Source organism: Sordaria macrospora, chromosome 2 (genome assembly GCF_033870435.1).
Source record: "Sordaria macrospora chromosome 2, complete sequence".
Lineage (NCBI taxonomy): Eukaryota > Fungi > Ascomycota > Sordariomycetes > Sordariales > Sordariaceae > Sordaria > Sordaria macrospora.
The window spans coordinates 5,362,254-5,378,204 of record NC_089372.1 but is presented as its reverse complement, the minus strand read 5'-3'; the positions used below and the strand labels follow the sequence as shown (position 1 = coordinate 5,378,204).

At 47.8% G+C, this 15,951-nt stretch overlaps 3 protein-coding genes across 3 annotated transcripts; 2 read left to right on the top strand and 1 right to left on the bottom strand.

Annotated features, from left to right (window-relative positions):
- Positions 1-8,923: 8,923 nt before the first annotated feature.
- Positions 8,924-9,472, top strand: SMAC4_13314 (uncharacterized protein; the record flags this gene model as incomplete). Its single annotated transcript, XM_066091369.1, has 1 exon — positions 8,924-9,472. One exon carries the CDS (start codon positions 8,924-8,926, stop codon positions 9,470-9,472), a length of 549 nt encoding a protein of 182 aa, XP_065946270.1.
- Positions 9,473-10,299: 827 nt separating this feature from the next.
- On the top strand, positions 10,300-13,848 carry SMAC4_13313 (uncharacterized protein; the record flags this gene model as incomplete). The annotated part of the gene is made up of 1 exon (XM_066091368.1): positions 10,300-13,848. The coding sequence occupies one exon, from the start codon at positions 10,300-10,302 to the stop codon at positions 13,846-13,848; it is 3,549 nt and encodes a 1,182-aa protein (XP_065946269.1).
- Positions 13,849-14,809: 961 nt separating this feature from the next.
- On the bottom strand, positions 14,810-15,001 carry SMAC4_13312 (uncharacterized protein; the record flags this gene model as incomplete). Its single annotated transcript, XM_066091367.1, has 1 exon — positions 14,810-15,001. One exon carries the CDS (start codon positions 14,999-15,001, stop codon positions 14,810-14,812), a length of 192 nt encoding a protein of 63 aa, XP_065946268.1.
- Between the last annotated feature and the right edge of the window lie 950 nt (positions 15,002-15,951).

Here is a 15,951-nt window from a genome sequence, read left to right as displayed (position 1 = left end):
CAAACCCACTAGTGAACTCCCTATCTTTTACCATGGTCTTCCAGAGAGGGGAGTGATTCTTGACAAAGTGGAGACCCTGTGTTTGACAGCGGTTAAGGTGATGATGCATGATCTTGAGACTCATTTATCCTCCATTCCAAAGAACTACCGCCAAGCAAAGAAACGCGAAAACTTCGAGATATACTGGAAGCCGGCTATGGAGAAGCAGTTGGCAGCATTGGAGGAGAGGGGTGTTTATGATCTGGTTCCTTTTGAACCAGGCATGGAAGTCCTCCCTGGGAAATGGGTTTATGGTGAGAAAGAAAATCTGGACTTGAAGACAATGGACCCAAGGGCACGATGGGTGGCTTGTGGCAACTTTGAGCAAGGCTCATGGGATATTGAAGATGTCTACGCGGCTGTGGCAAACGCAGCGAGCGTAAAGATCTTCCTTGCACCATGGCAGTCCTGGACCTCGAGTGCCATCAGTTTGACTTCAATACGGCGTTATTAAACGCCCCCATACCTGCAGAAAAGCGGTATTACGTGGAGCAACCGACTGGTTTGGAAAAAGGACCAAGGGGGTGTAAATCGCTTGGTTTGCCTACTAAGATGAGCTCTGTATGAATTGACAGCCAGTCCTCTTTATTGGTTTAATATCTTATTGCCCATCTTGAGAGGATTGGGCTTTGAACCAGTGAACTCGGATACTTGCAGAGTTTACCAACCTTGTTCCAACAGCCAAGTCACTTCAGTGGATCGCACATGTGATGGAGGAACTGGGATACGGCCAACCGCCTTTGAAAATCCTTTACACGGACAGCAAGAACGCCAGGGACCGGGTGTTGAATCGAAACAATGCTGGTCGTAACCGATGTATAGATGTACGGTTCAAATGGATCATGGAACAGGTGGAAGCAAAAGAGTTCGACATTTTACATATCAAGGGCGAGGATATGATTGCGGATGGACTGACAAAACCACTGAAAGCGGACAAGCACGCAAGATTCGTAGGATTGCTGGGATTGGAGGAGAAGAAGATTCCATGGATGAAGGCTCGAAAGAAGGTTATAACGATGGGTTGATCCCAACACCATGGGAGTCTGTTTGTTTACATGATGATGGACCCCTGAGAGCTGTTTCGGGCCACGGGGGCGTGTTGTGGTGGGGCCTGTCCCACCTCTGCCATTCGCTGGCCTTGTTATGTGGGTCCATGAGCTCACACCACCATTGTATTTAGCCCTCCACATTTCTTTTCCTTTCTTGTCTCCTGAGCTTAACACAATCAACACACTTCTTGTGCCCACGAGTCCAAGAGCTTGGTTTCAAAAGCTATCGGCTGTGAGGGACGAGACGGCGGTGAACTCTCCAAAGGCCGCCGTCGTAGTTGTTGTTGCTGTCGTTCGAATTGTATCTTGCCGAATTCAAAACAATGAAAAAGTGGTGGGTTAGGCTACTGGTAGCCCTAAGGCACCCATTGCACCAAAAACAGGGTAATTTTGGTCTGGCCTCTAACAACCGACTAACGGAGGGAGCCAAAAGAAATATTTTTGGGGGAGAGTTGAAGCAATAATCACGGATTGGGGATATGGGCGTATAAACAGCCTATAAAGAAATGGCTCGTATAGTAATCTACCAGGCTTTTTAATATACCGCAAGAGTGATGTAGAGAGGCATCTGGCCTAAATAGTTGGGGGTGCCTAGGCTTAAGTATATATCAAGTTCTTAACTTATATATAAGCCAATATGAGCTCCTCCAACCGGACGAACACTGGTGGCAGCACCATGGGCACTGTCAATAACACCACAAACGAACTCTCGGAAGACCTTGCTTCTGTGCTTCGAGTTATATTCAGTAACTTCAGCGTGGCAATTGTCAAGAATGGGAGAGGCCCAGAGTCCCCTACGATGACGTTTGCCTCTTTCTTAGGACATTCACTCTTAAACTGGCGCTTGAGGGGGCGGCCCGCATTTACTCCGCCATCCGCTCGGTGCACGGGCCACAACAACCCCATGGCCTGCTCCCTCACCCATCTTGTTCACTTCCATTTAAGAAATACCAGTACGATAGTAATTAGCGATCGATTCGCCTCTTCCATTACTCCCAAGTAGCCATTTGGAAACGAATACTTCTCTTACACGGTCATTTACACCAGTTAGACCGAACTAGCGTGTTTGCAAGAGAGGGATAGGTTATCCCTGCCCGATGAACCGCAAGTGGCAAATTAAGAATTTTGAACCAACAGTGTTTATTATTTTAGGCTTTAGGCTTTGTTATTGAGCTTTTAAAAGAAAAGCTACATATATTTTTAGTAAAATATTCCACTTTCCAGAAAAGCGTACCAATAAGAATCAGTGTGACCCTGGATGGGAAAGTTGTTACTGATTGACTACCACAGCGGGAAAGGGGGGTGCGTAGCCTGTATTTTGATTGGGCGGGATATAGTGTCTAATTATCGTACACTAATAGGAACCGGGCTGATTGAAGAATGCTCTAAATACGTCAACAGCTTCAAATAACCTTTGGCCTTCAACTAGTTCTCCGCACCCATTTCAGTGGAAGTAATAAGAATCCACCGCCACTACCCCTCCGGACAATAGCCTTCCTACAGCAATATACCTCAAAAGCGGCAACCACTAATACACACGGATCTAAGCCGTGCGTCGCACAATGGTTGATACAATTAACAAATACTTACAGGTCGGTTGCATAAAACGAATATAACAATTAGAACTATAATAACAAGAAAGGGAAGTAGAGAAGCTGAGTAAAGGCTACCTTATCAAGCCCAATAGAGTAAGAACAATAAAAAAAATCATCCCGTATGAAAAACTTCTCGTCCTTGATCTTTCCACCATCCATCCAAAATCTTCTGCTATTTTGTACCCAACGAACAGAAGAAATACCGATCGGAAATCCCAGCTTGGGAATTCGCAATAAGAATGGTGCGTGCGCGTTCGACATATGTTGTATAACGCTCATCCGCATTGGAGTATCCTCTGTCCTTGTGCTCTTCCGCAAGAGACTTCAAATCGGCGATTGCCAAGAAACAAGAAACTTCTGCAAACCCCTCCGTATCAACTAAGCATTCCCGAGAAGCGGCATACGCAGCATTCCACCTAGCCATAGCCGCTATACGGCCATTTGCTGATTGTCTTCCAATAATGTGACCGATAATGGCATAGCCAAGACTAATACGGAAGAAAGCCCTCCTCTTAACCTTGGACGTAGGACCTTCCAAGCGTCTGTATTCTTTGAAAAGAGGAGTAAAAGCTGCTTCCGCAGTTTCGTCATATGTCAACCGGTTCTTTTCAAAATCTTCTGGATCCTTTGAAAAAGAATCCAAAGTTTTAGCCAACCATAATTCTGCCTGTGCCACTCTGAGGATGCGAGGTTGTACATCCGTCCACACCGGTGTACTGGCTGAGAGTGATTGAGCCTCCTTGTAGTTACCGAGTTCCGAATAAACGGATAAAAGCTGAATGCAGCTTCGAAACGTCGTCGTCTAACCGGTTTCTTGGAAAGCAATCGGTGAAAGGAGGCCTAACGCGGCTTCAAAATTGCCTTGAAACCGGTGCAGTTTCCCCTTCGCATAATTTATCTTCCAGTCCGTTTCGGATAGTGGACTGGTATGAACGGGCGATAGTAGAGATTATAGCTGCTTTTCCGCTTCGTCTAATTGTCCCTGCTCTATACAGGTTTGTGACGATAGAATGACGAATTCTGTAAATTGTCTTTTGTTCTTCGGAGGCGGCGGTAATTTGGGTGTGTTTCCCCTGATTATATCGAGTTCGATTTTCCTTAGTTGGATGTTGATCGTCCAAAGTTCCGACGCTTCGTATTTAGACGCTAGTTCTTCGGCGAGGTGAACGAGTTCAAGCTTGGTTACCATATTACCAAAGTTCGACGCCGCTAGGAAAACCCCGATAATATAGTGGATCTGCGTCTTGCTGCATTGGTCGAAAGATATGTCTTGGAAGCACGAGCCTCTATGAAATTTTAGACCAGGTGATAGTACGATTGGCCGCCCCGTAGAAAACTAAATTATGAATTAGTACACAGATTTAAAACTCATTAGGAACGAAAATCCAATACATACTCTTCGTCGTACTTATCAGTTGGGTACGTATGAGCAATAAAGAGAAGGGCTTTCAGTTCATATGTAGGCAGACAGGAAGTGACGATCAAATCTTGTTTGATCACGTCTCTTGATTTGTGATTGAGCTCAAAGTCATGGTTCGACCACCGGAATCGATTATGAATAATTGACTTCGACGTAGCTTTAATAGTTGGGTTCCTGTTTTGGTTGAGAAGCTTGTTCAAGATCGAATCCAACTTTTGGATATCTGGGACGTGAGCGGGGTATGAGAAAACAGGTTCCTCAATCTTACTCCCATCCTCAGACAAAAGCTTGGAGAAGTGACAACCCCGGTAGAGGAGATCGCCATGTATACCTCTCTTAGGCAAGCATGTCATCAGACGTAGCAGCTCTTTGCCAGCGTCCTCACAAGCTGGACAGCCTCGCGTATGACGTAGTAACGAACCAGTACTTTGGTAAGAGTTACTACAATAGCACCAATGTTGTCCCGACTGAATTGAGGGGCTAGAAGTTTGCATGTTGTCGGATGTGGAAAACGATGTACGACCAAAGGGTTAATGTTGAATAAGCGGGGTGAAGTAAGAAAGAGCCGCATACGTGGCAGATCATGCACGGGCCTCGGAAAGCGACTCGAATTACGTGCAATGACCGAATTGAAAATTGGATAGAGTAAGGAATTTGTGCTACCTATAGAGGGTAGTTTGCAGCCTAGTGTGATGGCAGCCCTGCAGCTATGCCTCTTGACTGCCATTGCAACTGTCTACAACCACTTGAGCGACCGAATTCCCAGCTTTGGTTACTTATATCCTTTTGGAACATACCCTGGTGGTGTAGTGGTCCGCCAGCGCCGTGACATTTATTACTAGAAAGAACCAGCCTTAAGGTTAGAAATAACCATTTGGCTTAGTGACCAAGTGGTTAATCAGGTAGTTCTTTATTTGCATTCGCGCTGGTGATCTTGTTCGATTCCTCTTCGTGACTACCTTTTTAAATTCTAATCCTGAAACCACCTCGACTCGCGGCCCTGCTACCGGAAGACGAACCCTTCGAATGTTGTCCCTTGGGTTTTCTATAGCAATGAACGTTGTCGCTTTGCAATGGCCTTTCCAGTGCACAATGACTACTCACCAAATTCCCTTGTTAGATACTTATACTAAATATAATCAATATCAAAGCAATCTAAGAAAGCGCTGGTTAAATCTCGAGATGTGCGGTGAAAGCGATCGGTTCCGCTGGACGCCGGCTGTCAGACTAGGATGTTGATCTCCAAAAGCGATGTGATGTGTCATGCAATAAATTGGATAATAGAGCTAGCTTCATTATTGGGATTGTCGGAGTAAGAACCCTCATCAGACTCCATGTTGAAAATAAGCTTGTATGTGTAGAGGACATTTAAGAAGCTTGTAATACCTCACAATAGGCCCTCAAGAGGAGGAGGGTTGCTATAGTAACGGCCATACTAATAGACTATTACGAGATATAGAGAGCACCAGTATTATACTGTATCCATAGCGCTCTTGAGTGGCGTGGGGAAGGTTTTGGAGGCAATTGTTGCGGAGCGACTCGCCCTCGTGGCGGAGGAGCATGGGCTCCTGCCCGAGGGACAGATGGGGAATAGGAAAGGGAGATCGACAGAGTTTGCAATCAGGGTATTGACGGAGACGGTGCACACAGCGTGGGAGCTAGGGGCGGTAGCTTCACTACTCCTCCTAAATCTCAAGGGGGCATTCGATCGGGTTAACCATAGGTGGCTCCTCCACACCTTGTGGGAAAAGGGGCTGCCCCAATGGCTTCTCCAATGGGTCGAGAGCTTCCTGACCGACCGAAGAGGGTGTCTCTCTTTCGACGGAACATCGTTGCGGGAGTTTCACGTGCCCACAGGGGTGCCGCAGGGCTCCCCCCCTTCACCAATCCTCTTCTTGATCTTCATTGCCACAGTATATGAGGCACTGAAGGGACTGAAGGGCATAGTAACGGTTGGGTTTGCAGGTGATACTAACATGGCCTTTTCGAGGTCGACGAGGGAGAACTGCGAGAAGCTGAAAGAAGCATGGCGGATCTGCCACAGATGGGCGGAGGAGAGAGGAATGGAGTTTGAGGCTGGCAAGTCCGAGCCCATCCACTTCAGCAAAACCCGACAGCCACGGACCGAGACCGTCGACTTGGGGGGGCACCAGTTGACTCCCACAGAGTCGGCGTGGTTCCTAGGAGTGTGGCTGGACCGCAAACTGAACTAATGAGAACACACACCTTCAGGCGGTAAAGAAGAAAATGTCAACACAGATCTTCGCTCTCACACGCATCGCGGCGAAAACGTGGGGTTGTAGCCTCGTTCGAGCAAGAGAGGTGTACACAGAGGCAATTCGTGCGGCAGTGGCCTACGGAGCGTCAGCGTACCACACGCCAACCGAGCCGCTCGGGGAACCACGGGGTCTCGCGAAGGCGCTTGAAACGACCCAGGCTAACTGCTTGAAGGTTGTCTCTGGCGCTTACAAGGCCGCGTCTACATTTAGTGGGGAGATAGAGACCTTCTGCCCACCCCTCGACCTCTACCTCAACAAAAGGGTTAGGGCGTTTGAGGAGCGACTCGCCCGCTCACCGGCGGCGGCCTTCGTTAGAGGAACGCCAGCTTGGGTTGCGGCAGAGTTACAGGGTAAATGGGGAGGTAGACAACTACAGCTGCCCCCGGTCAGCGGCCGAGCGAAGGCTGAGTGGGCTGACCGATGGGCCCCTAGACAAGACATCCCGATACCGTAGGGGGAGGTGAGAGAGCCCACGTCGGGTGAAAAGAAGCGGTGGTTGGAAGAGGCAACTCGGAGAGAGTGGATAGCGAGGTGGCACGTTAGGGTGGCCGAGGCGATGAGCAAAAGGAAGAAGCTGAGTGCCACAGAGGCGCGTGCGCGGTTCTATGGAACCACACCGCAGTACCACACATGGCCCAGTACGGATGAGAAGTCATCTCCGCACTACCTCTCGAAGGCTATGAGCTCACTCCTGGTGCAAATCAGAACGGGCAAGATAGGCTTACAGGCGTTCCTCTTTGAGAGAAGAGTGCCGGAGGTGACAACACCGTACTGCCGGTGCGGGTTAGCGAAGGAGACGTTCGAACAAATTGTCTTGGAATGTAGAGAAACGGAAGACACATTGGTTATGGGGAGACCCAACATGGCCGACAAACATCGAACAACTCTACGACGAACTCGAGACAGTGACGGGGGCGGAACGAATCCTTCGCTGGGCTTTACAACAGGGCCGACTGCAAGAGTACAAGCTGGCAGTGAAGATTGAACAAGCGAAGGAAGCAGAAGAGCTACTGGGGAATTCAGATTGATCTTTGATTCTGGAGAGGGGGAGTATGGTCAGGGGACCACGCAGCAAAATCAAAGATCGGGCCTCGGCAATGACGGTGAGGTCATACCGAGAGGAAGATAAACATCGAAGGCACGGCGTCGACACGGCGTCGTTGCAATAGAGAAGCGGAGGCTTTTCATCCGGCTAGAGTACGGTTTTGCCCACCGACTAAGAACGGAAGCAGCACCGCATACCCACTGGATAGACGATGTAAATGGTTGAGCGTGATGAGAGAATATATATATTAGAAATTGCTAGTAGAGTTTTTGTTAAATCATTTATTTTTCTTGTAATATCAGGAGCCGCTCTTAACTTTAGTGAAAAAGAAGAAAAGGATTTACGCAAGTTTAGTTTTAATTTCCTTTTTTGTTTATCTAGTAGTTAAAGTCCTTGATTGTATTTTTAAATTTTAGTAGAGAAACTAATATATCCCTAAGATACGTATTAAAATATAAGAATTTTATCCTTCCATTTTCTTTGATAACTTTTCTGCCTATTTTATAATACCACTACCACCGTTTGAATTATTCGTATCTCTTATTTTTCCTTTAAATTACTACAATCTTGTCTTCTAATAATAATGATACTTATTTTATTGTCTCTAGAAATAATTCTTTCTTGAGTTTAATTTAATAGAAAGTTCTGGAGGAGAAGTAGTATAATATTTGTAATGAGTTTACTATTAATATAAATATTATGTTTAATCTTCTTACACAAGCGAATCTTGATTGTAGAAGATACTGCGTTTTATTCCTATTTTTTACCTACTATTAGCGGCATAGTATGTTAAATCAATATTGGTTTTGACAATAAGTAGTTGTTGTGGTGGGGTCTGTCCCACCTCCATTCACTGACATTGCCATGTGGGCCCACCAGCCCGCACCACCATGTATTTAGCCCTCCACATTTTCTTTTCCTTTTCTTGTCTTCCTAGTTTAACACAATCAACACACTTCTTGTGCCCACAAACTCCAAGAGGTTATGAACCCTCTGCACGCGATCGCATCGTATTGCATCGCTGTGCACAGCTATCACGAGTACTGAGAACCCAGAGACAAAGAGACAAGCAACACCGAGTGCGAGTCAACCCAGAGAACAAGACCCCGCGTCGTCGCAACATCGAGTGCGCGTCGCGTTCAAGCATCAAGAGCGAGACGACATTGTCAAGCGACAAGAACAAGACCCTGAGATCAAGACTGAGATTGTCAAGCGACAAGAACACAAGACAAGACATTTCACCCACGAAGATTAGAACAATCAAGACCCCGCGACAAGCTTTCTATTTTACAACAGAGATCGCGACAAGATGTCTTTCAACGCCGCCACCTTAATTCCCCTTTAAGGGTGAGAGCAACCTTGATGCCTGAGCCTGCACCCTCAAGGTTGAGCTCGCCTCCCAGGGACTCAAGCTCTATGTGACCAAAACTATTCCCGAGCCCAAGGTCAATGGCAAAACTAAAGATGAGGACGAGAAGCGCGTTCATCAGTGGCACATGGACCGCGCCAAGGCCATGGCCATCATTCATTCCACCATTCGCGATGAGAAAGTCCAGTCCGTTTTGTCTATCAACGGCTGGGACGAAGACAACGACGATCCGAAGTATTTGTTCAACTTCATTAGGAATAGTATCTCCAGCGTCACCAACGAGGCCAAGAGCGATGCCCTCGACGTGTATCAAACCATCAAGTGTTCCTCTTTCACTACCTTGGAGGCCTTCCTCATGCGCTGGCAGACTTTGCGCAAGCGTGTCAAGGACGTTGGCTACATCATCGACGATAAGGTTGAGCTTACCAACCTCTTCAACGCTGTTAAGCGCTCTTTTCCCCATGAAGCCATGTTGTGGGCAGCGGACATGAACAAGAATGAGTTGACAACCATGTCCTTTTTGGCCAGACTCTCTACGTTGGCCAACACTCAGAAGAACTACACCAACATGGTTGCCGCGAAGCTGGAGGTCAAGACCAAGGAGACTAAGGAGATCAAGACTGAGAGCAACGGAGATGGGCGTGTCGCCTGTGACGTCTGCGGCAAGAAGGTCTAGAAGGGTTTGATGCATTTCTCCTGTGGCCATCATCGCATTCCAGGCACCCCTGACTGCTGGTGGTGCGACCCCGACAAGGCACCTGATACCTGTCATCTCAACAATAATACGGGCGGCACCACGGCCGCCATTGCTGGCAACAACAGCAACATCAACAATCCTCCCACGGCTTCGACTTTGTCGTCTGCCGTCAACTCCAACTTGCTGTTCGGCCTTGGCGGTTTATCATTTGATGATGACTGGGAGGAGGAGGATTTTCACTAGAGCTCCTGACGGATGTAGAACCGGCTATTCATCAGACAGATAGCGTTCAATATAATTTCGTCAAAGTCCAACAAGCTCCCGAGGCAATGACCGTAACACGAGACATGGTACTATACGACAGTGGATGTGGTTCGAATATTTTCAACGACGTCAAATGGTTTACAGAATTACAACCTCTACCCAGGCCGGTTACCCATCAAGTCGGTAACGGTGAAAGGACCAGATCATATCATATGGGGGTGGTGGAGTTGAGTCTCCCTACCAAATCAGGCAAAAGGATACTGGTCGAGATCAGAGATGTCATACTTTCTCCCTCAATACCAGTTAATCTGTTGACGAAGACTGGGTTACTGGATAGCGGCATGGTTTAGTCAATAGAGATAAACAGGATCACATTTAATAAAGGAAAGTTCGTGGGAGAAGAGATCCAATGCGACTGGGTCACAAATCTACCAGTCCTCCCAACGATGGCACCGCGAGATATCGACGAGAAATACCAGAACCAAGCACCCAGACTGGCACTGATGGCCACGATTAATTACGAGACAATGCATCGAAGACTCATGCACGCAGGCAAGGAGCAGGTTTTGAAAGCCTGTAAAGATGCGGGCATAAAGTTGGCAAATGCTGGGAAGACTGAATGCGACGCATGCTTCCGGAGCAAATCAACTGATATCATTCACAAAGTCTCTAACTCAGTGGCCACCAAACCACTGGAGTTCGTGAGAATTGATACATGGAGTCACAACGTGGCTGGCCATATGGGTTGTCGACATGTGGTACATTTCGTCTGCATGGTTTCAGGTTTTCATTGGGTCAAAATGATACGGCAAAAGAGCGATGGATTTGTGGCTATCAAGGAATGGAGATGGGTTGAGCTTCAGACAGGCCTGAAGGTGAAGGTTCTAGGCCTAGATGGAGGTACGGAGTTTGGGTTTGGATCCAAGGATTACCAGAACGATAAACTGGTTGCTTGGGGACGTCAAGAAGGCATTGAGATTATAAAGACGCCAGCTCATACCCCGTGGATAAACAGCGCCCCGGAAAGAGCTGGCAGAGCAATGATGGAGAAGTCGAGAGCCACGATTTTGGAACACAATATCCCCATCGAGTTATGGCCTTTGGTCGTTGACTCCGTGGTTAAGGTGATGAACCTTCTACCAACAAAGACTAACGATGAGTACATTAGCCCACACGAAGTCCTCAGCAGAGCTGCTGGTATCCCGAACCCCAAACCGAACATTAAGCATTTGAGAACGTATTATTGCACAGCTTATTACCATATTAAGAAGGAGAGGCGAGTGCAAGGGGACAAGTTTGCCGCGCATTCGAGGAGGGGACACTTGGTTGGATATGCTGATTTAAACGGAAGGATCTTTCATATCTGGGACCCAGAACACAAGCAACTAATCAAAGCCAGCGCGGTCAGGTTTCTGGAGCCTGACGAGAACCAGTCGCCAGAGGAACAGGCACTGGATCATGCTGTTATATTCTCTGACCAGTCCATTGAGGAGGTGGACAGGGTGCTTGAAAGCAAGAACGAAGTCTGGATCACGGTAAACAGACCAAAACCGTTGGAATTAATAAGCAGTACCAAAGAGAACAACAAGCAGAAGGCGCCAGACAAGGCCCCGCCGTCAAGGAAGGCGCCAGAACAACCAATGATTGACTCAGTAATGGGTATAAAACCAACGAGTTTGAACAATCCAGTACTTCCCACGCCATCGCCCAGCGTAACACCAGCACTGGTCCCGAAATCAACACAATTCCCAGCATCGCCACTGCAGCGCAACAGTTCATTATCCCCAATGCCAACAGCGACAACCATCGCCTCAGGACCACAGAGCCCAGATTCAGGACCGACAACACTCCAACAACCCCATTCTGACCAGGAAGAAACCCTGAGACAGCGGAATCCAGATACCCAACAGAGAACGCAGCTACGAATCTCATGGAGAGCGACGCCTCAGACCTCCACTGAGGATGTCATCGATTCGATTGAGCAGGATGAAGATAATGAAGAGTTCCAATTGTTTGTTGACAACGAGGATGACGAGGACGAATTCGAACCATTTGACAGATCTCCATTTGTTGATCCTCACGATCTGGACGAAGAAGAGCCTATCCCACCAACCAGAAACCGAATGCAATCATCGCCAGACCCTCTACAAAATACTCCTTCTAAACTACCCAGACCGAAGGCGCCACCGGGGAACTCGATAATGGAACCTGACGAACAGACAACGGAGCAACAGCAAGCCTCTTTGGGAGCGGAGGAGGCATCTGCGGGGGCGGAGACTGCGGTGTTACAGACAACAGCTTCAGGGCGTCCTAGACCACAAGCAGCACCAGCACTGGGTACGCTAACTGGAAAACAGAAGGTCGTGGACAGCAACAATCAGGAAGTGGATATTGACGCACCTATATTTTACCATGGTCTGCCCGAGAGAGGGATGACGGAGCAAGGCGTGGAGCTGTTGTGCTTGACAGCAATCAAGGTCATGCACGATATTGAAACGGGCAACTCCTCTGTCCTAAAGAACTACCGACAAGCCAAGAAACTGAAGAACTTCGAGGAATACTGGAAGCCAGCTATGAAGAAGCAGGTGAATACCCTAGAAGAGAGAGGAGTTTACGACTTGGTTCCATTCCAACAGGGCATGGAGGTGCTGCCTGGCAAATGGGTATATGACGAGAAAGACAACTTTGAGCTCAAAACGAAAGATCCAAGAGCGCGATGGGTAGCCTGTGGCAATTACGAGCAAGGCTCTTGGGATACGGAGGATGTCTACGCGGCTGTGGCCAACGCAGCGAGCGTAAAGATCTTCTTGGCAATTATAGCCGTTATGGATCTCGAGTGCCACCAGTTCGACTTCAACACTGCATTTCTGAATGCGCTAATCCCTGATGGGAAGAAATACTTCGTTGAACAACCATCTGGGCTTGAGAAAGGACCACGAGGGATCAACAGACTCGTATGCCTACTGAAGAGAGCACTTTACGGCCTGAAAAGTAGCCCGTTATATTGGTTTCAGACGTTGCTACCTATTTTGAAAAGCCTGGGTTTCGAACCGGTCACAGAAGACACCTGCCTGTTCAGCAACACCAAACTGGGAGCATTACTGGTTTTGTACGTCGACGACTTTCTCATTGCTGCACCAACGGACAAAGTTATCTTCGATATGAGGGATCAACTCCTGAGTCATTTCAAACTCAAACACCTGGGAGAGGTGAAGACATTCCTGGGTTTCGATATCGTGAGGAACAGACAAGACAGGACGGTTTTCGTCTCTCAAGAACGATATACTCGATCCTTGATCAATAAGTTTGGCTATCAAGACCTGTTTGGAGTCAATACTCCATGGCCTGTGGATGTGAAGGTTGGTGACCACAAGACAGGAGATGAGGTTCTGGAACAAAAGTCATACATCAAGAAGACCGGCAGTCTCAACTACCTATCGATGGGTACACAACCCGACATTACGTTCACTGTCAACAAGCTGTGTGAGGCAAATGCTAAACCAACAACGGGTTTGGTTACGGTGGTAAAACACCTGTTTCGATATCTGATAAAATATCCGGATATGGGCATCGTCTTGGGAGGAAAGCCGTCACCAAGGGACCTAAATATGAGGGTATTTGCAGATGCTTCATATGCAGACGATCCTCTCACGCGTCATGGTACAGGAGAACATGTGGTATTCGTTGCTGGAGGTCCAGTTTACTGGAAATCGAAGAAGCAAGCGTTTGTGACCACAAGCACCACGGAGGCGGAGTTCACAAACCTGGTTCCAGCAGCGAAGTCCATTCAATGGATTTCACGTATGATGGAAGAGCTGGGCCGTGTTCAACCAACACAGAAGGTCCTGTATACGGACAGCAAGAATGCGAGGGACAGGGTCTTGAATCGCAAAGTGCCGGGAAGAAACCGTTGCATGGATATACGGTTTAAATGGATCATTGAGAATGTCGAGAAGAAGGAATTTGATTTTGTTCATGTGATGGGAGAGGACATGATTGCCGACGGTTTGACAAAACCGCTGAAGGCGGACAAGCACGCACGTTTTATCAAAATGCCAGGATTGGAAGCAAGGGAGGTACCATGGGCCTGAGCTGAGTATTGATGGGTTGAGATTACTCAACACCATGGGATTTGCTTGTTTACATTGTGATGAGCCTCTGGGAGCCGTTTCGGGCTACGGGGGCGTGTTGTGGTGGGGTCTGTCCCACCTCCATTCACTGACATTGTCATGTGGGCCCACCAGCCCGCATCACCATGTATTTAGCCCTCCACATTTTCTTTTCCTTTTCTTGTCTTCCTAGTTTAACACAATCAACACACTTCTTGTGCCCACAAACTCCAAGAGTAGTGGATCCTATTGAAAACTCATTTCTATTTTTTAAGTATTAGTGTATTATTTTTGTAATTCGTTTTAAAGAACGCTTTGGAATGCAACTCTTGAACAATTCGTTATAGTGATTTAAGTTTACAATATTTTTAATTTTGTAGTTCCCACTTAATGAATGGTATACAAGATAGCGCCTCATTGGAAAGTATGGGGATATTAGAGTGTTAGTTCGAAATTACAATGTTGTTGGTAGATATTGAAGAATCCTTCATAATATTCATATTTCTCCGAAGAACTATTTTAATTATTTGGTTATTGTTAAGAAAGGGTATTTATTTTCACGAGTATTATAATAATTACATAAGAGTTAAGGAGGAATCTATTCCGGATTAATGATTTAGGTTCTGTCACAGGTTGACATTGGCTATATAGTGTGCATTCCGAGTTCTGCCTTGCAAGCAGAACATCGTCCTATCTTTTGTAGGTTTGGCCGTCTGGGCATATGCACCCCAGCCTGTCACAGGTTCGCAGCTGGAAGTAAGTAATGAATTCGTGTTACGAACCATGAGCAAGGAACACGGGCCAACCAAGCCACCGGTACACAACAGCCACATAAAGGCTGGGCAGTGTAACCATGACAAGGAAGGAAGGCTCATAAAGGCGAGCCAGGCTCACGAAGATGAGCCAGCCCATAGGCAGTGAGCCAGCACTAAGGGGCTCACGTCTACGTGGACATCCGGAAGCAAATATCTCGCAGAGGGAGTCCCAGTGGCCCGTTCGTTCTCCTACCAACCTCGCTAGGTATTTGCGTGGTAGTCCGAGGTATGGGTTGTTGTACCATGGTTGGTCCGCAAGGCTGTGTGGTTTGTTGCTGGCCCAGTATAGCTCTGGGTCGGACTCGGGCGGCAGGGTCCATTGTCCGGGCCGGTGTGTCTGTTCTTCGGTGCCGGGGGCGAGCCAGTTACGGAGGGCGGGGCAATCTAGGGCGCCACATTTCGTCTAGGGTTCTTCTGGTGAGGGTTGTGACTCCGCGAGGGCGCGCAGTCTTGACCATCTCTTTGGTGGGGCTCATCTCAGTCTCTGTGTGAGTGGGTGGTTGCCCGGGAGCGTTTGTAGCCTGGCGGCAGCCCTCGCCGTCTCTCTTCGTGAAACTCCCGCAACGATGTTCCGTCGAAAGAGAGACACCCTCTTCGGTCGGTCAGGAAGCTCTCGACCCATTGGAGAAGCCATTGGGGCAGCCCCTTTTCCCACAAGGTGTGGAGGAGCCACCTATGGTTAACCCGATCGAATGCCCCCTTGAGATTTAGGAGGAGTAGTGAAGCTACCGCCCCTAGCTCCCACGCTGTGTGCACCGTCTCCGTCAATACCCTGATTGCAAACTCTGTCGATCTCCCTTTCCTATTCCCCATCTGTCCCTCGGGCAGGAGCCCATGCTCCTCCGCCACGAGGGCGAGTCGCTCCGCAACAATTGCCTCCAAAACCTTCCCCACGCCACTCAAGAGCGCTATGGATACAGTATAATACTGGTGCTCTCTATATCTCGTAATAGTCTATTAGTATGGCCGTTACTATAGCAACCCTCCTCCTCTTGAGGGCCTATTGTGAGGTATTACAAGCTTCTTAAATGTCCTCTACACATACAAGCTTATTTTCAACATGGAGTCTGATGAGGGTTCTTACTCAGACAATCCCAATAATGAAGCTAGCTCTATTATCCAATTTACTGCACGACACATCACATCGCTTTTAGAGATCAACATCCTAGTCTGACAGCCGGCGTCCAGCGGAACCGATCGCTTTCACCGCACATCTCGAGATTTAACCAGCGCTTTCTTAGATTGCTTTGATATTGATTATATTTAGTAT